At 52.6% G+C, this 22,739-nt stretch overlaps 1 protein-coding gene across 3 annotated transcripts in view; it reads right to left on the bottom strand.

Moving 5' to 3' along the window:
- Eipr1 (EARP complex and GARP complex interacting protein 1) overlaps nt 1–22,739 on the bottom strand; it is a 104,750-nt gene that overhangs the window by 30,614 nt on the left and 51,397 nt on the right. For all 3 annotated transcript variants that reach the window (XM_048804889.1, XM_048804890.1, XM_048804888.1), the window contains one exon: nt 17,981–18,137. In XM_048804889.1, the coding sequence (XP_048660846.1) occupies nt 17,981–18,137 (157 nt within the window). The remainder of the gene's footprint in view (nt 1–17,980; nt 18,138–22,739) is intronic.

Here is a 22,739-nt window from a genome sequence, read left to right as displayed (position 1 = left end):
GGATGCAAGAGGCCACATGGACAAGGTATGCAAACAAACTGAACAAACAAACTAGAAGAAACGGATCGATTCCTAGAAACACACAGTTCACCAAGACAGAATCATGAATTGTTTATTAGTTCTGACTTTTTTTAAGAGGAGTTTTCAGGGTCTTCTCCATATGACATCATGTCATCTACAAGCAGGAATGTCACGTCTTCCTTCCCAACATGGATGCCTTCAGCCTCCCTCTCTTGCCTGCCTGCTCTGGCCAAGGCGTCACTACGCGTTGAATGGCAGTGGCTGAAGTGATCTTCTTGTCTTGGTCCTGATCCTAGAGGACAGGCTTTACGCTTTTCACCAGACAGTGTTAACTGTGGCCTGACATCTGTGGCCTGACTGTGCTGAAGTACATTATTTCTCTACCTCTTTTGAGGAGAGTATTTATTATGAACCTGGCTGAAGGCATCTTCTGCATCTATTGAGAGGATCACATCGCATTTGTTGATTTACATGTTTGGACCATTCTTGCATCCCAGGCAAAAAACTCCCTAATTATGGTGCATCATCCTTAGTATGTGTTGTTAAACTTGGTTTGCATCAAGATTTGCATGGAAGCTCATCAGGGATAATGACCTGTAGTTTCTTTCTCTGATTCTGGTATCATCATAGGCTTGGCCTCATGAACTCTCCTTTAACTGTTTGGGAGGTAACCGATAGTCTCTTCCAGTCCTGAGCTTCTTTCTGTCAGGAGATTTTTGATAATGACTTAGTCTCCTTATTGTTGATTTGTTCAGTTTTCATATTGCTCCATGATTCCAACTTCTTCAGGAATCAATCGGTGTCTTCTAGGTATCCAATGATCTGCTTGCGTGTAATTGTTCATGGTGGTCTCTTACCCTCTGATGATCCTATGATGATTCGTAGTATCAGTTGTAATGTCTGCTCTTTTGTATCTGATTTTATTTATTTGAATGCCCCCTCTTCTTAACCTGGATAAAAGCTTTCCAACTTTGTTTCATTTGTTTTTCTCAGCTCTATTTCATTTATTTCCTTCCCTCTATTAACTTTGAGCCTACTTTGTTCTCCTACTTTGATGCATAAAGCCAGGAAGTTATTTGAGTCCTCCCTTTCTTAATGCAGGCATTCGTTCCTGCGAACTTCCTTCTCAAAACCACAGTGCTGCGCTCCATACAGTGGGTTCCATCATCACGGGTCTCAAGGTACTTATTTCCCTCATCAACATTGGTCCTTTTCAGTTATTTTAGGCACGCTGCTGGAATTAACCTTGGAGTGTTTCACAGCATGTTGCTCTTAAAGGGGCTCAGGTCACACAGATGAGCTCGACAGCCCGTTCTGCACTCCACTCCTGGATAGCCACATAGCCTTGTCCCCAGGCTGGCAGCCCTGATGTGCCTGCTCTTTCTTTATGGAGTCTGCATTTAGAAAAGCTTGGTCTGTAACCCTGGTGACCGTGTCCATCACCCTTTCTATTCCTGCAGGTCCTCCTGCTGGCAGTTGCCATTCTCCCCCTGCAGTGAGCTTGAAAGCACATTTGCTTATATCTAGCAAGTCCGGCTAACAAAATAACAAACAGCCCTCATGGGCACTGAAGGAGCTCTCCTCTCGAGTGAAGGATGAGAAGTTGCCTGGCTCTGCAAAACCTCATTTCAAGCTCAGAGTTGTTTCACACACTGCAAATGTGAAGTTGCAGTTGCCCATCAAAATATTCAGGTTTTGGAGCCACAATGTCCCTTGCATTCCCACCCACTTGCAATGATGTACAAGTTGTGATGTGTCTTTCCACGGCTTCTCAATGGGTGCTGATGTGTAGAACATCGCTGCAGTTACAACCTACAGAACTGTCCTGCAACTTGCTTTTACTTAAAATGCATCCTGCACAACACACCCTGTCAAACAGATACAATCCTTTCCAAAACCACACCAAGCTCCACCATGTGGACTTCCAGAATTTTTAAACCCAGTTCCCTAATACATGATATTGCAGTTGCCTCCAATTTTCACACCACAGATTCACAGAGCAAAGCAATAAGCATCCTAGAGGTGAACTTCTTGGCACACTTTAGGGTCAGTTCTTAGAACTTACAATCAGAAGACAGATGCATTTCCTGATAGTCTTCTAAAAAAGCACACCCCACAGCCTCACTGACCTGCACCATTTGGTAAAAGCTCCCCACCTGCACCTCAAAATGTACAACTCTGCTGCTTTAATCTGCAATTCCTTGACAGCTACAGAGTGTACACATCCTGTCCAACATGTACCGGCTGCTTTTAATTCTTCTGCAAGCACCTGTTCACTTTCAATATCTACTTTGGAAGGGAAGCTATGGCCTTCAAAGGACATTTACAATGTGTGATGGCCTCCTCTTCCTCTACGTCCCCTTCAGGTAAAACCCAGCGAGCAGAGGACTGGATGGGTGAAGTATCACAATGCTAGAGAAATCACCAGCTTTTCATTTAGAGCTTAATCCGATCTGCTTTACTGGAAAATAAGAATCTTAAAATTACAATAGTATTAAGTGAAATACATCGTATGTCCAAGGAAAGTTAAAAACCTTAAAGTTGGGAGTCAAAATTTCAAGCACCCTGAACAGTGTCAGAAAGCTTTTTATAAAGGACTAAAGGAAAAGGACTTTAGGCTTGAAGGGCCAGCTGAGGCTTCTGGACTTGCAGGGCTCTGTGGCTGCAGCACAAAAGCAACCACAGGAACACGTGGCCAGACAGAGGCAGCAGAGCCAGTAAAACTTCACTTAAAAAGCAGCAGAGGGCTGGGTTAGGCCAGAGGCTGCCGGTGAGGGAGTGTAGCTGCCTGTATTTTTACTACAGTGTTTAAAATAAGATAAGGCAGGAATGCAGAGTGCTTCAATTGTCTAGAGTGACTCATACTGTGCTGAGTCTTTCACAAGAAAACGTCCAGTACTTCATAATCTAAATTCTGAAACAAAAGCCACTTGGTCCACTTCATCATGTGGAAGCCTCAGACACCCTCTTCAGCAGCTGGAAGCACCAGCATGGAGCCCTAGGCAGGCAGGAAGACTCCACATCAGCTAAGCATGACGTGGAAGGGGGCAGAGTGTCAAGGTACCGGCAGCCAGGGTTGGGAGTTCACAGGAATCAGGGGTCCAGGCTCATGCAGGCCAGGGCTGGACAGCCAGGGCCCCAGCAGAAGGCAAAACAGAGTCAGCAGCCTGCTCATCCTCGAGCCTCCGACCTGGCCTCGTCCCAGCCTGCTGTGCAGCTGGTTACCCGTGGTTACCAGGCCATGGCTGCTCCTGTGCCTCTGTGGCCTCTTCCCCACTCTGCCCTAGTTGGAAGACTATTCCCATCATCCAAGAGCCTGGCTTTCTGGGGTGTGGGACCTTGTGCTTCCAGAGGAGAGAGACATCTCCTCCAGAAGACAATGCAGACGGCAGGGTTAGCTGACTGTGGGGCTGAGCCTGTAGCCAAGTCCTCAATCCTCTCATCAGGATTTTTTCTTTCTGGGGTAGGAACTTGAATCCTCATGGAAACAGCTTTCTCTTCCAAAAAACACAAGTGAAGAATGTCAGCAATAAGGCTTCAGCAGGTTAAGCACGTGCATGTTCTCCAGTGGCAGATTAGGACTTCCTAAAGCTGGACACACGGCTCGCACATCCAACCCCTGGGAAAGCCAAGCACTAAAGGAGAGGAAAACGGGATTTCTAATGACCGCTGGCCTTTCACTCCTCTTCAAAGACGTAAAAGTCACTGAGCATTCCAACTAGTTAGAAGATGGCTTGCTGTGCAGTCAAGGGCTTTGCTTTAGCTTTTGCTCTGAGCCACCAGGGCCAGCCTGGGCCTGGAGATCGGGAGCTGCTCCTGGGTGCACAGCAGCAGCTGCTCCAAGTCATTCTAAGGTGTACTTTGCAAAGGCACATGTGCACAGCCACAAAAGCACAGTGTGGCTTCTCCAGGTGACCAGCAGGCAGCCAGTGGGCCAGGTATCCAGGCTTACACCTCCCGGACGGCCTTCCCTGGCTGCAGTGCCCAGCAGCAGAAGCCCCTGGGGTCTTACCTTCAAATCCAAGTTATGGCAGAACTTGTTTTAAGTAAAGATCTAATGAATTTACCACAAAATACAATATTTTAAAAGGGTTATAGCATGTTTCTAATGAGCAAAATGACCAGAAAATGAATGAAAGTCTTTTCCATTGGACAGAAACTCTGGTCATTCATCAGAGCTCCTAACAGACAATGACCCATTGGGATTTGGGCTTGCTGTAAAGGTGGCCCACAAAGGAAAGGCAGTGGCTTTACACCCCTGTCATCTGGCCACTACGGCCTGGGCTGCACAGCAGAGCTGGGCTGTCAACATGACTTCCTTCTGGTGAGATCCTCAGGTCAGGGGAAGACAGCGTGCTCTCGACTGGGGTGGGAGCAGCACGGGTGTCTGGCATGCCTTCATGGTCTGCAAGTGCTTCCACACAGCACCCAGACACTGAGCCACCCTCCCGTGACCAGAATGACTGAACCCAGGCCACTCAGCCTGAGAGCACCTCATTCCTTCCATTCTCAGTTCCTCCTGCACCTGTTCTACAATACAGGACATGTCTGCGGCTGTCCTTGTTCCTCAGAGGGACAAAAGAGACACTTTCCAAAAAGCGGCCCTTGGTGTGTGTCCCTGGACCACAGCGAGCCTTCCTGGAGTACACTGGACACATGTGGTGTGTGCTCACCTGAGGTAATCTCCACCATGTCACTTTTGGAACAGAGAAAACCTGCTGCTCAGATGCTGAACCAAAGAGGCAGCAGTGAGACAGCAGGGGCCTGACACTGGGACAAGCAGCACAGTGTGAAGTGACCCATGCTGTGGAGAGGCTAAAGGAAGCCCTCTGCACACAATACACCTTGAAGTGCCAAGATGCAAGTGCTGTCATGCACAAGACAATGCAGGACCAGCCCCGAGCAAGGCAGGGAAAGGGTGGCTTATGGCAGGACCCTGGGCTGGGAGGTGTTGTAAGGGACCTGGCAAGGTGGCACTGCTGGTGAGTCAGGACCACATCCTAGTCCTTGTCCCCTGACCACCTTACCAGAGACTGAAAGGGCTGTAAGAGCTTAGCCCAGGCAACAACTGAACACAAGATGAGATAGATGTAGGAGCAACACCAAGGAATGGGCTCTAGACAGCATCTGAGGTGACAGCAGCATCTGGTGCAGGGCACCCCAGCCAAAGGACAAAGGGGCATAGCTGCATGCCTGGCTAGCAAGGCCAGCGGGTGTGGCCGGGTGGAGCTGGAGAAACTGGAGGCAGCATCTGCAGGCCTGGCGGGTAGGGCCTGCGCTAAGCTCTGGATAGCACTCTCCTCTCACACTGTGCCAGAGCCCAGAAGACCCCACCTTCCTTATGCTCAGTGATGAAACAGACATGGGAAGCTACGCAGCTGCCCCTCGTTAAATGGCTAGAAGTGGCAGAGGTGAGAGTTGAACTATGGGCTGACGCTGCTGCAAACCCTAACAGGTTCGCCCAGGAAGCTAGCTGGCCTCCTCCTCGCCACTGCACAAGAACTAACCCCTTGTGCTTTAGTCAGCTATTTTGCTGCCATGATTAAAGGACCAGATCAGAACAATTTTAGGGGAGAAACAGGTATATAGAGTGCTCATGGTTTCAGAGGTCCTATTCCCACAGAAGGCTGGCTCCATTCCTCAGGACTCGAAGTGAGGCAGAACATCATGGCAGAAGGAAGCAGCGCACATAGTGATTAGGAAGCAGAGAGCGAGCTCTCCACTCTCCAGATACAAATGTGTACCCAAAGCCACGCCCCTAATGAGCTACTTCCTCCAGCCACATCCCACCTGCATCCAGTTTCCACTCAGTTAATCCTGTGAGGGATTAATTCACTGACTGGGTTAAGACTCCCACAACTCAATCATTTCTCCTCCAAACCTTCTTGCATTGTCTCACACATGAGCTTTTTGGGGACACTTCACATCTAAACCATAGCATTTGAGCTTGGTACCAGCCAGAATGAGGCTCTGTGTCGGTGCCATCTATAAGGGACATAGCCGGACTGCTGTTTCTCCACAAGGACATACGCAAGAACACCTGAGAAGTGACTCAATCAAGCAACCCAAGTCAACCACCAAGGAGGCGAGGAAGAACCTTCCAGAAAATAATGAATTACTAACCTAACAGTGTGTGACTTTTCAGCCTTCAGGGATTTTTAACAACGTAACACACAACTACAGTCCAGAAGCAGGGACACGTAAGGGGGCTGCACACTGTCACCCACCTGCCTCTCTTCCCAATTTCAAGCCACACTGCCTTCATTTCTGTGTGAAGGCTTCTTTGCTGTCTCCTGGGGACACAGCAATGTTCCAGCACCACAGGTTTGTGACAGCCAACAAGCTGATACCCAGAGCAGACTGCTTATAGCAGACGCAGCAGTCTTGTGTCAGAACCCCTGGATCTGTGCTTGGTGCTGTCCTCCAGGGGCATGGGGGGAGGGGGTCAGGACAGGGACATTGCTGAATTGCACATGGATTAGGGACAGCCTTGCCAGCAGGCAAGGGCAGGCCTGCAAGACGTCTCCTGATGCAAACAGCTTCAACAACAAAGACGGTCTCACCGCCAATGCAGCAACCTCTCTTTGCAAACCAGGCCAGCATCCTTAAAGCTGTCAGGAACATTCAAAAGACCCCTCCTCAGTGCACAAAAGAATTCCAGGGAGACTCAACTTAAAGAGAAAATCTCCAGAAGAGACCAGGTGCTCAACTCTTCCGGCTCTGAAAGGCACAGAAACTTGTCTTTTGCTGTGCCATCCCACTCTCACCTGCAGCCTGAGGGCATGAATCAGAGTGTCACCTTCTATAGGTCCTGGGTCCTCTCTGCTGTTCTTCCATCTGAGGCTAGCAGAGTGCCACCTGATGTCCCCCTGGAACTGGAAACAGTCCTGTCACATGCACAGGCCATTCCCTCTGGGAGCCCATGGTGCTGGGTCCTGCCAGGGACACAGCTTGTACTGTTTTGCTTTTAAAGCTAATACACAAAATGGGGGCTCCACCTCCCGCCCTTCCTCTCTGGACAACACAGAAGCCCATGAGTGGCAGGCCCTCGTGCTAAGGCCTGGACTTAGAACTATATGCCACACAGGCCCATCACGCATGTCCTGAAGAAGGTGTCCCGCACTGGCAGACTTCCACCATGGACGGAAGCCAAGGCTGAGCAACTGCAGGCCATGAACCAAGGGGTGGTCACCATTTGTTTCTGAGACTATTCAAGGCTGAAACTCTGCAGTCCATAAATTTAAAATGAAAAACTAACCTGCCTTTTATAGGTGTCAGGAGTCAATCTTGGCACATTGATATGGATGATCCAGAGATTCCAAAAGCAAAAAATAATAATAAGAAGAAGAAGAGCCAGGGAAGTGGTTCAGTGGTGGAGCACTTGCCTATGTGTGAGGGACCCTGGGTTCAATAACCAGAACCCATGGGGGGAAGGAAAGGAAAACTAAGGACTCCAGGTAACTTTTATCGATTATGTCACCCATGGTTTGCCAATTTGTCTTTGAAAGGACTAGACAGAGAAGTCAACCAACCAAACTGGGACAGATAAGAAAGCTCATGGATTCTTCCTGCTGGACTGGTTTAGGGTGGGTTCCTTAAAGATTCTGGTAGGAGAGAGAGTGTGGGTATCCTACAAGGAAAAGACCTAAAAACCAAGAGGCAACACCAAAATATAGGAAGAGACATACCCAGCCTCCTGTAGCCCTGGGAAGGGCAGGCAAGGCAACCTGAAAGGCAAGACATCACAGGCCAAGGGTCCCATGGCCTCCTCTGGTGACGGTTTCCATAGACTGTGACTGCAGACCTCAGTATTACAGGTGAGCACGAGGAGTTTACAGCTCAAGGTCAATAAGGAAAGCAAATAATCATACACACACACAAATACACACACACACACACACACACACACACAGAAGGCAGAGTAAATAAGAACTACCATTAAGCAAACAGAAAACCCAAGTTCATTCTCTTTAGAAATCCACCATTCCTGCAGTTGGTGCGTGAGAGTCAGACACAGGGTGGACAGCAATACGCCTGCATGGGCCTGATGGGCCCCTGGTGGGGATGACCATGCTTCCTGCCTCACCTGGTGGTGCTCCAGCTCTGCCCTGTGGCCTCAATTCCCCAGGTGAGAGCCTCAGGCCAAGCCTCCAGTCTGATGGCCCAACTCTGGGCTTCTCCCACTTCCCGCCTTCAGGGCTCTGTTCCATCCTACAATTCCTGTGCATGTAAGACAGGCAGTTAGTGACTAGACAAGGGCTGTTTGATCTTCTGCAGGCAAAGGAAGACTGCAGCCCCAACCAGAGCTAGCAGATATGCACTTCGGAAGAGCATCTTTAAGGTGCTTCCACAGAGCTGCGCCGCGAAGAAACACCAGCTATTCCAGGGGGCTGATGGCTGAGGGAATCGCCGTGGGAAACCTGCTTTTACTACACACCCCATTATTCATCCACGGCTGATATGTCGGAAAATAGCTGCTTTATTTTGTAGATAACAATCCAATAATCATTCCTGTTTGCAGCACACCTTGCAATAGCTGGGATATGCAAAGTGCAATAAAAAGAGAAACTATTTTATCATGGATCATCACCATGAAACCAGAGCTATAAACATGGGGAAATAACCTAGGATGTCTGCCATTCTTGCTACTCCAAACCAAGAAGTTTATTTCTTTGTTCATAAAAATCATCCACTTTTCTACTTTATCACACTCTACCAGTGACTGAGAGGACTCATGACAGTATTAACAAGTGGGGAAAGAGAAGCTTGGTCTCATGTAAGCATGCGACACCCTTCCGGATCCTGGAGAGAAAAGCAAGCACAGGAGGGCTGCTCCCGTGAACGCCCCTTTGCCAAAATAAGCAAATAAAACACGGGGACCCTGGGAAGCAGCCAGCAGGGCCACAGCAGGCAGGTGGCACCTCTGCAGGGTTCATGCCCCTCAGAGGAAGCACACCCTTTCCTCAAGCAAGAGGCTCCTGGATGGACGTGCTGGACGTGCGCTGCCCTGGGCTCCAGCACCTGGTGAGGCAGTTCCAGAGACACGGAGAAGCTCTCACAGAAGCCACAATGTAAATTAACCTTGATGTACACCACTTCCCACGGCACTCAGGACGGAAGTGGGGGGTGCCAAGGCCTACAAAAGAGGGAGCTACCACTGTTAGATGGTGGAGTCACCGCTCTGCCACATAGGGCAGAGGTCACACACTGCCAGGACATGAGGGTGTCAGGTGCCTTGCCTGCTCCATGTGCACCCTACAGTCTGAGTTCACTATTACTCTGACAAAAGGAAGATCTTAAAATATATGTCTATGCAATAGTGATTAAGTCATTGGTTAGACACCAAATGTTGAAAACTCCTTTAAGAAAAGGATTTTAAAAAATTACTTCCCAGTTCACAAAATCTCCCTTAAAACATACCGATTTGGCAACCTGGCTCAGTTTCAGAAGTTTCTTTCTGCTCAAAAATTTGCAATAAGCACAAAGCAGCAGCATTGTGCAAGAGCCACAGGAGTGGCACAAGAAACAAGCCCACCATGAAGGAGACCCAGTTTGATCAATCTGCATAAGGACAAGATCTTCACATTGGAGCACAAGGAACACCTGCAGGGACAGACCCACATTGCCAGGCTGCCTGGCAACACATCTGATGTAACAGCCTGTGACCTCGAAACCAGGCAATGGGGTATTGAAAAGCCTGTTCTGTTTTCCATCTCACCAGGACAAACTCATGGCTCCATCAACCAAGTCACTCCGCCTGCAGGCAGATAAAAGCAGAGGGCAAGCACAGGCGTGGTGAGGCCAAGCAAAGGTGGGGTGAGAACGAGCAGAGGTCGGGTGAGGCCAAGCACAGGACTGGAGAGGGCAAGCACAGGTGGGTGTGGGCAAGCGCAGGTGGGTGAGGGCAAGCGCAGGTGTGGTGAGGGCAAGCGCAGGTGGGTGAGGGCAAGCGCAGGTGTGGTGTGGGCAAGAGCAGGTGTAGTGAGGGCAAGAGCAGGTGTAGTGAGGGCAAGCACAGGTGGGTGAGGGCAAGCGCAGGTGTGGTGAGGGCAAGAGCAGGTGTGGTGTGGGCAAGCGCAGGTGTGGTGAGGGCAAGCGCAGGTGTGGTGAGGGCAAGCGCAGGTGGGTGAGGGCAAGCGCAGGTGTGGTGTGGGCAAGAGCAGGTGTAGTGAGGGCAAGAGCAGGTGTAGTGAGGGCAAGCACAGGTGGGTGAGGGCAAGCGCAGGTGTGGTGAGGGCAAGCGCAGGTGGGTGAGGGCAAGCGCAGGTGTGGTGTGGGCAAGCGCAGGTGGGTGAGGGCAAGCGCAGGTGGGTGAGGGCAAGCACAGGACTGGAGAGGGCAAGCACAGGTGTGGTGTGGGTGAGCACAGGTAGGTGAGGGCGAGCGCAGGTGGGTGAGGGCAAGCGCAGGTGTGGTGAGGGTAAGCGCAGGTGTGGTGAGGGCAAGCACAGGTGGGTGAGGGCAAGTGCAGGTGGGTGAGGGCAAGCTTGTTCTCCATACACATGTGAAGATAAGGTGCACAGGGGCCATCTCAGCATTGAGCAGAGGGACTCAGTCGAGGCCAACCAGACCTGTGGGCGGAGCGCAATTTCCAGTCTCCAGAATCCACAGCCATGAACTCTGCTGTTTAAAGGCTACCCGGTGGCTGGCATTTTGTCACAGCAGCTTCTTGGCTTTCCCACTGGATTCACTGGTAAGCGACTCTGCTGACGTGTGCGGGGAGACACCCACTGGGTTGCTGAGAGGAAGGACTGATACGCACTTCTGAGCCAGTGTGTAGTGAACAACTGAATGAGTGTCTCTTTGCTATGAATAGTTACCTATACTTCCTGTACTGTTTGCCAAACTCTTGTACTCTGGATCTTCCTAGAATGGGTTGTGCCTACACAATGCATATTACATATTACATATCACAAGTGCTCCCTCCTCCTCATCCCCTCTTTCTAATACTCCCCTTCACTTACACGGAAAAAGGGAGACTGTGATGCCCGTCCCCACTGTACAATGGGGACCTTAAGAAAGCTGTAAAGATGGCGTGTTTGGTACGGACCCAGAACACCATGACATATGCAGTCTTCTGCATAGACTAAGGTCCGTTGGGCAAAATTCCAGGGTCCTTGTGAAAGCTGGTGCACGGCATCAGTAACAAGCTGGTGAGCAGGGCAGCAGCTCCTAGGTGTCAGTTTTTAAAACCCTGCTCTTAGGGGTACCTAGGTCTGGTGTGATTAGCCAGCACTGGCATGGATCTCATAAAAACCTGATCACACTTTGCCGATGACATTGTCACTGGCAGGGCAATCGCAGCATAGGATCTGTGAAAACGTCAAACATTGTCTTACCCTCAAAGGCAACTTTTCCAAGATGTTGAGAATAACTATCAATTCGCTCTTTGCAACATTTAACCAGAGCCAATTTCCACTCTTCTGGCACACTGAACTAAAAAGAAAAAAATAAAGAGGCAACGTCCTGTCTGGTGGGCCCCCATGTGGCTTTTCTCCCCCTCCCCAGTCTCAACACCCAGGCTTGTGCCCCTTCCTGCCTTCCAACAAGGTCCTCACACATAGTGGCCTGCCTGCCACTCCAGTGTGACATTTACTGCATCTCCACAGCAGGTTTCCTCCCAGCAGCTGGCTCAGGAGGCCAGGTTGGCTGGCCACTGTGCAGAGCCACAGGATGCAGAATGCCACCAGAGAAACATACCATGTTGAACAGCATGCCTAACTCTGTCCACACCTGGATCATGGTGGCAGGAGCAAGGACAATACAACAGCTGACGGTCCTCAAACTTACCCCCATCTTTCAAAAGCTTGTTGTGACTGATTTTAGTAACTTCTCCTTTAAAGGAGATTTTCATCATCCAAGAAAACAAGGCGATTTGTGTGACTGCTCTTGATACACCACTTGGGGAACAGTGCCCAACAGGAATGGGCCCATGTTCCCAGTGTTTTGACTTTGCTTCCACTCGCCAGCAGGGAACATTCATCTGCAGGTGAGGGGCACGGCTCCTAAGCAGCTGGAGGACCTCTTGATCATCAAAGGCGACGGAGACCACACAATCACCCTGTTGTGGCTCATCAGCCAGCAAAGCCCCGGTGATGATGAAGCATTGTGCAGACTCTCAGAAATAATCAACTCCTTCCCCTCACAGTTCCAGGAAACCTCCTCTCCATCTGGGCTCCTGAGACAGTGGCGTAAACCTCAGCGGGCAAGTGTAAAGTGCAGGAGGTGTTAGCGAACGCGGTGGGTCTACAGCCGGTGGCCCAGTGTTAATGTCCATTCTGCACACTGAAAAAAAAGTCTAACTATGAGTTTCATGTGTGTCCCAAGGAGAAACCCAACTCTGCAGAAGCACAACACATGCCACAATAAGAAGCACTGTAAAGAGATCTTCCATGTCTGCTCCCCAAAAGTGAAAAAGCACAGTCCGCTGAAGTACAATACTAGGGTCAACCCCTCTCAGCATCAGGGTCTACAGCAGTGGCAAGGCAGACTCTAATGCTACTCGTGTATCGATGTCCCAAATTGTTCCAGAAAGAATTTAAGTTAGCCAACAGACCAATGTGAAATATGGCCGTGTGAGATGAACTGAAGGTGGTCAGGACATCACACCACACCAGAGGGTGAAAGGTGCCTAGGGCCCCCCTGGGCCTGCACCCACTCCAGGCAGGGAGCAGCCTCTGCTCACAGACTTCACCCAGGAGGGAGTGGTCTGGACGGCTCCCGCCCTGCGGCTGTATGCCATGGCCCTGTGCAGGCAGGTTCCCCTCTGATCACAGACTTCACCCAGGAGGCTGTATGCCGAGGCCCTGTCCGAGTAGGCTCCTCTTACGGTGGCAGCAGGCACGGGGACCACCTCACTGCAAAGGGAGCAGGGAAGGAAGGTCTGCCACTTATTTCTGATGAGTAAAGTCAGGTGGCACTGAGTGTCAAAGAGAGGCTGTGGCAGCCCATGAGCTTAGAGAAGAAACGGCATTGGCCATTCCAAATCACCCCACTCACAGGACTGCAGGGCCTGAAGAGAAATGGCCAACCCACGCTGACAGTACAAGCAGTTGCATGTCCGAAGAGGGGGTGCAGGCCCAGGCCTAACTATGCTGCCTTTCCCAGAGCAAATGCACACTGACCCCAGAAGTGACTCCAGAGTGCATGGGGCAGGCCAGGCACAGTGCTGCCTGCCTATGATCCCAGCCACTCGAGAGGCTGAGGCAGGTCTCCTCCTGGCAAGACTGAGGCCAGCCTGGACAACCTGTTGAGTCCCTACCTCAAAACAAGAGAGCTGAGGATGTGTCTCAGTGGCAATACTCCCTGAATTTGTTTGCCAGTAAACCCCCCAAAAACAAAGAGTGCAGAGGAGAAACATGCTAGAAAATAACGAAGCTTATTATCTTCCAAATAAGCAGCTCCCCCAGGAAGCTCAGCTGGTTCAAAATTTACATTTTGAAAAGGACTAGCTAGAGGACACTGGACACTCTGAGACCATTCTGATAGATAAATCAACATATCCAGCAACCAAAACAACTTTCAGATCGCAGGTGACGACAGTCACAAATGGCTCCTTCTAGAAGCCCTTTTAGCTGGGATGCAACAAGGTGCTTCTGAAGTCCTGGGTCGGAATGCCCACCACCAGTCCCAGCACCCCAACTCAGAATGCACAAGCCCAAGTACATTCTCCTTGGTGCTGAGGACCCAGCCTGGAGCCACCCTCCCTCTGTGCCCAGAGCTGTCCTGGGTGCTGAGGACCCAGCCTGGAGTCAGCCTCCCTCTGTGCCCAGAGCTGTCCTGGGTGCTGAGGACCCAGCCTGGAGCCAGCCTCCCTCTGTGCCCAGAGCTGTCCTGGGTGCTGAGGACCCAGCCTGGAGCCAGCCTCCCTCTGTGCCCAGAGCTGTCCTGGGTGCTGAGGACCCAGCCTGGAGCCAGCCTCCCTCTGTGCCCAGAGCTGTCCTGGGTGCTGAGGACCCAGCCTGGAGCCAGCCTCCCTCTGTGCCCAGAGCTGTCCTGGGTGCTGAGGACCCAGCCTGGAGCCAGCCTCCCTCTGTGCCCAGAGCTGTCCTGGGTGCTGAGGACCCAGCCTGGAGCCAGCCTCCCTCTGTGCCCAGAGCTGTCCTGGGTGCTGAGGACCCAGCCTGGAGCCAGCCTCCCTCTGTGCCCAGAGCTGTCCTGGGTGCTGAGGACTCAGCCTGGAGTGCACCTCTCTCTGTGCCTGGTGCTGTCCTTGGTGCTGAGGACGAGGCCTGGGACAGGGCTCCTCTATATCTGGTGCCGTCCTTGTTGTTGACAACAAGGTCTGGAGCCCACCTCCCTCTGTGCCCAGTGCTGTCCTTGATGCTGAGGACTGGGGCCCATCTTCCTTTGTGCCTGGCACTGTCCTTGGTGCTGAGGATGCAGTCTTGAGTCCAGGTCTCCTCCTGGCACTGTCCTCTGTGACCGAACCCACCTACTCTGTGCCTGGAGTTGCACTTGGTGCTGGCCTTCCATATCTGCTGGGGCGTGCCACCCAATGTGCTGAGTGCTGTCCTCAGGCTGAGGACACAGCCTAGAGCCCTTCTCCCTGTGTCTTGAGCTCTCTGGCCTGGCATTGTCCTGGGTGCCTGAACCAGCCTCCTCTGCACCTGGTGCTGTCCTTGGTGCTCATAAGGTGGCTTAGAGCCCGGCTCTCTTGCCTGTCTTCCCTGAAGATGGAGCCCTGAGCCTGACCGAGTTGGCGTTTCAGAGGAAGCTGGGACTCCACAGAGAACATCACCCTCGAGTGGGAACAGAAGTGGGAACACCAAGCAGAGATGGCAGCCACGAGGATGAAGCCCCCGTGACGTCGGGCATTCGTGGTGGATGGGTGGGCCCTTGATTCTTTAGAGGACACTCAAGCTGAGCACCAGAGGTCTTTTCACAGTGGGAGCTGCTGGCAATCACTCTGTCAACCCTGTCTGTTGGGGGGCTGAAAACAGCATGAGGGGTGTCCTAGGTCAGGACTGAATGCTGCTCCCCAACAAATGGATGCTGAAATGGCTGAGGACAGATGCCCCCAACACTTCCCCTTGGGGGAGACAGGGAGGGCACACCCCAAGCCAGCAGGGCATATGACCTGAGGCGGGGAGACCTGGTGGATGGAGCATGGGAACTAGGTAGCTTTCCTGCATGCTCTCCGACAGCCAGCAGCATTGTTCAGGAAAGTCTAAGGGCCTCTCCTAGCGATTCTCAGTGTCGACTGATAAGCCAAAAGGAAAGCATGGCCCTGATCACTGTGTCCAGCCCCCAATGGATCCATCACACTTGTGACTTAAATTTTCAAAACTAAAATTTCTTGTCTAATAAAACCTGGAAATCACTGAAGATTCTTCAAAGAATAACCCTGACTACACCCAGTGTTGGTGAGGACACAGGCTGGTCCTCGTGCACTGTGGGGGACATCAAATATCCCTGGTGACACTCAGTGCTGTTGAGGACAGTCCTTGTGCATTGCAGGGAACATTGAATATCCCTGACCACACCCAGTGCTGGCGAGGACAGAGGCTGGTCCACATGCACAACAGCGAGACATCAAATGTGCAGTCACTCTGGGAAAGAAGTACCCTTTCTTAAGAACCCATGGCACTATGGCAGAGCCAGTCGGCAAGGGCAATGAGTGCTGGCACTGACTGCGGCTTTACACGTGATGGACCCAGCATCCTCCAGCAGGTTCAGGTAGACAGACGGTGGTGCATGGTACCAGGGAATACTCCTCAGCAACAAAAGGAAACTGGCTATTAGTCAACACACACAACAACTCCAGGGAATTAAAAAAGTCAGTATCAAGGTTACACAGTGCATAACTTCACTTTATAATCTTCTAGAAATGACCAAATTAGGGATGAAGCACAGAATAGCGCTTGCAGATATTAAAGAAGGAAGGACCCGTGGGCGAGCTGCTCTAGACTGTTCTGGAGGCTCCCACGCAAGCACGAGAACCCACGCAGGGCTGGCAAAAGGTGCAGAGCCTACGTGCAGGTGGAGGCCTCTCACTGCTGCCACAGGTACCAAGGAGACGGGTGGAGGGCGTACAGGGTTTGTGCTCTCCTTACAACTGCTGCTGAATCTGCAATGACCTCAATGTGAAACACTCAAAACAGACACACGGGGAAAAATATGCACTGATGTTCTAGATGACAGAGAAGAGCTCAAGAAATGCTTTGAACAGCAGCGGCAAAGTCAGAACAGATAGCACTCCGGTGACTCTGAGAACAGCCGACTGTGTTTAAACACCACAACCACTTCACAACAAGCCTCCCTTTCATGGGAGGTGTGCATGGTGCAGTTTAGTGTCCCAAGCTAATATTCAGCATTCAGTTCCTGACAAGGTGTGCGTGTGCGCGCACACACACACACCCACACCCACAGACACAGCCTGCTCTCTGGATGTCATCTGACAGGTGCGTGCACAAGGTAGGCAGCCAGGAAAGCAGCCTGATGGCTCCACAGCCGCTCCTGAGCTCACCATCTCTGCTCTCATGGTCCTCCCTGAGCAACTTCTGGCCCACCTGGGGCTTGTCTGCTCCCACACCACTGTGCCTCCAGGGACGAGGGACACACACAATGTGCATGCTTATAGACACCTACACAAATGTCTGCTTGCTGGGCAATGTGGCCACTGAATGTGGGACTCTGGATGGAGCTGTGAGACGTGCACAGGGAATCTAAAGGTGGGCAGCCAAGTGACAGCACGAAAGCAACTGCTCCTGGGGCCTCAGGACTCACCAGCCACCAACTCCGCAAGGTCGGGCATGAGGTGAATACTCAAGGCAGCTCTCTAACAAGGAAGAACCACGGAGCAGGCGGAAGCAAAACCACGGTAAAATCAAATCCTCCTCAGTGATATGGGGCCTCCTGAGCTCAGACTGCCTGACTGTGCACTGCTCCAAAACCTTGTCAAGGACCAGGCCTCGCAATGGAGCCTGGACCAACACTCAGCCCTGTCTGAGTGTCACCTCAGGACACTCAGTCCTCGAGCAGTCTGACTCGCAGCTTCCTCTAGGGCTCTGGCACACAGCTCATTAGTACTCATCACCACAGCTTCCTGCCCACGACACTCTGAGTCTCCCCTGGAGACAGGGACTCCTCGAGGCCAGGTCCCGGAACTCTCACCTGCTGTCCCTAGAGCCTAGGAGGGCGCATGCAGCAGATGCTTAGTAATAAGCATGTTATGGGTTGAATCTGTTTCACTGGCACAGCTATGACAGAAGCAAGCGTAGAGAGGTACAGGCCTCCTTCAGGATGCATGAGAGTGCACACACATACACACACATCCAAGTTTCGCTGTACTAAGCAAAGTAATCACGGTCACTATAAATACCCATAACGTTATGCCCCAGAGTCCCTCCTGGAAATCATGGCCTCTAATGTTATCATGGCTTCAGCACCATCAGAGACCAGCCAGGATTGCTGTGCAAAGACGCCTCTGGAGTGGCTAGGTGAGTGGACACAGCCAACCTCTGACTACACAGGCAGCAACTGGCCAAAAAGCCTCTACAAATGGCAGTCACATCTCCTGTCGCCTGACACACCAAGGGACTGATGGGGAAAACAAAGCTGAAGACGCAGAGACAACAGAAGGCCTAGGACATGGTAAACCAGGCACACAGCCTTCACGCAAAGGCCATGGGAAGAGAGCTGGCTGCCCTCGGCATGAGGCACGACCTGTGGAAAGCGCTGCACAGGGCAGGCTGATTCTGTCAGGTGACTGTGGGCAACACTGCTTAGACCAAGAGGAAAAGAAGGGACACAGGCTCTGCACCATGCATATGGTGAGCTTCCAGAAGCAAGGTTAATCTAGAACACAACAAGGACCCCCACACACTAAAAACAAACAAACAAACAAAAACAAATGGAGGCACAGCGTCTGTCAAGAGTGCAGGTGGTCCCTGCGCAGAATGAGGCCCTGAGCAGCGTGCAGGCTCGTCCTGGGCCTATGCCACGTGCAGCACCCTACCAGGCCACATTGCCATGGGCTGTGTTGTCCAGGTGACAGAGCAGCTCCAGGGACTGGGCGGTGCTTGCAGAGTCGTCGGGGGACTCCTGGCTTCCGGACTCCAGCTCCTTGGGCATCCTCCACACGGCTGCACGTGCCTGGACTCGGCTGTCGGAGGCTGAGCAACAGAGGAGAAAGTCAGCAGGGTGTCTGCAGACAGCACAGCGCACTTACACGGCCGCGGCTGCCCCGTCTGCTGGGCAGGCGGCAGCAGCTCCAGGCACCGCCCAGAGACAGCAGCAGTGAGCCCACCTTGTCCTTGATTTAAAGCCTGCATTGTGGTTCAAAAAAAATTTAATTTCCTCAAAATCAATTTCCTCCCACTGTTTTCCAACAGCTCTGCAAAATAGGAGCCAAACAAGGGATGCGGAAACCTTCAGCAGGCACGCAGCTCGTGTCTGGGGGGCACTAAACAGGTCTCTCTGCTCACGGCTTTCGGGGCCTCCTAACAGGTGCTGGGCCCATGAGATGTCTGGAAACACTGCCACGCCTGGGCCTGCCCAGTTCACCCGAGGTGCTGAGCGTCTGGCTCAGAGGGCAAGGCCACTCAGAGATGCCTCAGGCTGAAGACAGACACCCCATTCGCGCCCCGGCAGCCAGCAGAGAGCAGCCCCACACCTGCAGCCCCTCCATGACGTCCCCCCACCACCACTAACACGGTGTCCTCATGGCTCTGCCTCCAGTGGCCCCGCAGCCTGCTTGCTCAGCCTTTCACTCCTCAGGGCCCAGGGACCTGGCTTTCCCAGCGGCCCCCTGAAAAGCCACTGGGCAAGCAAGCTGAGAAGGGCCGGGGCCAGCACTTGGCCCCCAGAAAGTTCTCAGTGTGTCCAAGTTCTACAAAACCAGATGGAACACGAGATTCCTAGACAGAGACCCTTCTGCATTCTGCTTTCCATCTAATTTTAAATTGCAAATGTGCTAAACACCTTCCTTTCTCTTTTAAAGACCACCTCAATGATCAGGTCCAAATATTAAGCAATCAAGTGGCATCAAGTGAAGACCACGACACACCCTGTTGGATGTCAGAAGAAAACGCACCTGGCAGTGTCTTTCCCTACACAGGAACGAAGACACCACGCGGGCCCCGCGCAGGGAGGAGGCCTCAGGAGTGTGAAAGCACGCCACCCACCTAGTTTGGATGGTCGCTCACCTCGACACCACAGGTGAGCCACAGGTATCCATAGCAGTGGACACGAGGACAGCACACGAGGCCTCCTAGCTGCCATCTCCATCCACAGTCAAACACCAGCCTGCAGGAGGGCCCCAGTGCTCCTCTAGCACGCTCGGTTAGTGTTGAGGAAACACGGAACTCTCTCTTAGAGGGAATCCCACAGAGAGCAGTGTGCCCACACCGTAATGCTAACACTTCTGCCAACTAGGGGAAGGCGAGGCCCAGTGCCTTCCGCTTCCATCTCCACAGACGTCCATTTCCTGCTGAGACGCGTGGCCACGCAGCACCCCTGCAGAGCCCCGGGGTGCCAGGAGAAGGCCCAAAGGGAGCCGGCAGCTCTACCTGGGAGAGCAGGGGAGCCCTGCAGCGCTGACCCAGCCGAGGGGCCCACTCGGCCGCCTTCCTAAGGGTCAGAGACAGACGCCCCACCTGAGGCATGGAGGACTACGGACCCCAGAAGAAAGGGAAGCACCAGGACCACGGCGGCAGGGGGAGAAAATGGCCGTTCTGTGATAGACCAGCCTGTGGCCGACGTCCCTGGCCCAGGCCCTGTGCTGGAGGACTCTGCCCAGCTACATTCCAGAACTGCCTGCTCATGCAACTCCTTGACCACTTCCTGTGATCACAAAGGCTAAAACACTCCAATCGCTGCCTCCCTTCAAAGTCTGCCTCAGGTAGGAGGCCCAAGTGACACGCTGGACGTCTAAGAGGCTTCACCCCTGTCCATGCACATCACCACCTGCCACACTGGAGGTCATTACCTCGACAGTGTGGGGTCAGCAATGTTATGAAACAAATGTGAGCTGTCCCCCCAAAGCGCATGTGAGACAATGCATTAAATCTCAAAGGTGAAACGGCTGGTCTGAGCCCCTTAACTTAGTCAGCACGTTAGTCCACCTGGAGGGGTTAACTGGGCGGTGACTGGAACAGGTGGGGTGTGCCTCTGGGGTTTATATTTTGTCCCTAATGAGCCAAGAGTAGTCTCTTCCTGCTTCCTGTCATGTCCTGAGCTGCTTTCTCCCACCACACTCTTCTGCCACCGTGTTCTGCCTCACCTTGGAGCCAGAGTAATGCAGTCAGATGTCTATGGACCCAGACCTCTGAAACCATGAATCCCAAATAGACTTCTCCTCCTCTAAAATTGTTCTTGTTGGGTCTTTTGGCCACAGCAGCAAAAAAGTTGACTACAACAGCCACTGAGCAACCAAAGGCAACACCACAACAAACGCACACCCCCACCAGGGGCTCCCCAAAGCCCCCGGAACAGGCCCAAGAGGAGCTAAAGACATAACCCACCAGGAGAGGAGAGAGAAGGAAACTTTCAAAGCTGGAAGGCAAGTGGTCCAGAGCCCAAAGATTTAGCACACCCAAGAAAATGGACTCCTGGCACAGCACAGGTAAAGCTTAAAACACAGTCCTCTCGTCCACGGCCCACACAGGCAAGATATGCTGTGCCCCGCTACGTGTAGTGAGCTGGCCACAAAATACGGCAAAAAATCACAACACAAATAATTTTAAAAAGCAAGGGTGTGATGCCTCTGCGACCTTAAGGTCCTGCCTCCACACTCGAAGTAGATAGTGAGCCCACGGTTTTTATTTTTATATGGTGGATACACAAAGGCTTTTCCATAGAATGTTCTTTACCCAGTAAGGCAGGGGGTGGGCTGTCCAAGCCCGAAGGGTAACGCCCAACTCTGGAGCTACACAGCAGCCTCCATGGCCAAATAAGACTAAAGTCACGTGCTTTGCGTAATAAGCCACAGAATGACTTGCAATGGCAGACCAAACCTCCTTAGCTTCAAGGCCAAGTAGAGGCTTTGCAAACAGCTCAGAGGTGCCCCCCCCCACAGTCCCCTGATCTTGGACCCATTCAGTGGTCATCTCTGTGGCCCACACACGTAAAATGCAAATGACACACTGGGCAGCTTTTGACATGTCCGTCCTGGGTCTGTGGCCATGGAAGGTCAAGGGGAAGCCTCTTGGGATGTGGACACACACGCCTACTCCAGGGATCAAGGAGATGGAGGGGCATGGCTTGGATCACTTCACACTGGCCTCTGCAGAAGGGCAGCAGGCCCTAGACAATGACTGTAGACTACACTAAGATTCACAAAGCAGGAGGCCTGCTCACAGATGTGGCACCAGATGTGGACTCAAAGCAGACTCACAGCCTCTAGAACATGATGTCTGCACACTGTCTCCAGAAGCACCTGCCCACCCCAGTGAAGAATCAGGTCAGGAGCCACCTGTGTGCACAGCAGAGGAAACCAGCCCACAGGCTGCTGTGGAGCCAGGGCAGCTCCCCTCCTCCAGTCACACCAGAGTCCAGAGGCTCCTGGACACCCCGGGAGCACCACTTGACCCAGTGCACCGATGACGGTACACTGCCTGGGCAGCAGAAGGGTGCAAGAGGCAGACTGTCGAGACTCAGGAACCTGCCACTCCAGCGAGGTTCAAGGGAAGAGCAGGACATATGAGCGAGAAACCAATGGTGCTGCGTCACACCCACCCAGGAGGTGTGGTGCCCAGTTAGCCTCCTCGCACTGCAGGTGATGCCCCTAAGACACTGGGATCCACCCAGCATGAGAGGCTGAGTGGCCCTGTCATGAGTTCAGCTGGGGAGGAGGCAGCTAGCCTTACCTTGGGGTCACACTACCTCAGGACCCTGCTACCATGGAAGGTGTCGATGGCAAAAGCGCGCAGCGCAATGCTGCAGGAATGCCATGCTATCTCCAGCAGAGAGACTCCATGTGAGAACCACCTCTGCCATGCTGCTGGGCCCTGACAGGCAGAACCCTGACCCTGGGCCACTCACAAGTCATGCCCAGTCATATCGACCAGGTCATGGAGTCAGACAGTCAGCAGCTATCCACTATAAAGACAGAGCACCCAGGACACAGCCAGGAAGACCGGGAGTGGAGGGGTGGCACAGAAGTACCGAGTAGGTACCTAGATGACACAGGACCCAGCAGCACCCCAAGACCACTTGTGGACCTTGTATTCCTTGCTGAAGGAGAAAGAAGAGGCTGGGCCAGCTTATGGATGGGAGGGCACAGCACAGAGGCACAAGCCAGAGAGGGGCAGCAGCCCTCCAACAGCCACATTCTAGAGAGGATGCCTGGGAGCCACGGTGTGAGAAGACGGTGCCAGGCGCAGGCCATAAGCACTGCACAGACCATCTTTGTAGCACACAAGGCACGAGGCACACACTCAAGGGTGTGTCCAGTGGCCTGGCTGGCTGGTCAGCACACTAGAAAGAAAAAGACTGAAAGAATGGAGACCCACAGGGCCAGCTGGGGTCACGGGGACACCCAGGCCTCATCTACCTTAGAAATGGAGAGTTCCTTCTCCCCTGAACAGACAGCCACAAGTGTGAGCACACAACCAGGGAAGCCGCTGTATGATGGGGGCACAAAGGAGCAGGCCCCAACCACAGGACTCATGCCCACCACAGTTCCCACCCGAGGCTGTGGGGCCAACAGAGCCATGGACTGTCCAGCACGGGCACCTCCTGTTGCAGCACATACACAGAAGTAGGTACTCGTGCAT

This window comes from Marmota marmota, unplaced genomic scaffold (genome assembly GCF_001458135.2).
Source record: "Marmota marmota marmota unplaced genomic scaffold, marMar, whole genome shotgun sequence".
In the NCBI taxonomy this organism is placed as follows: domain Eukaryota; kingdom Metazoa; phylum Chordata; class Mammalia; order Rodentia; family Sciuridae; genus Marmota; species Marmota marmota.
The sequence above is the reverse complement of the archived record's forward strand: the minus strand, read 5'-3'. Positions and strand labels throughout refer to the sequence as shown.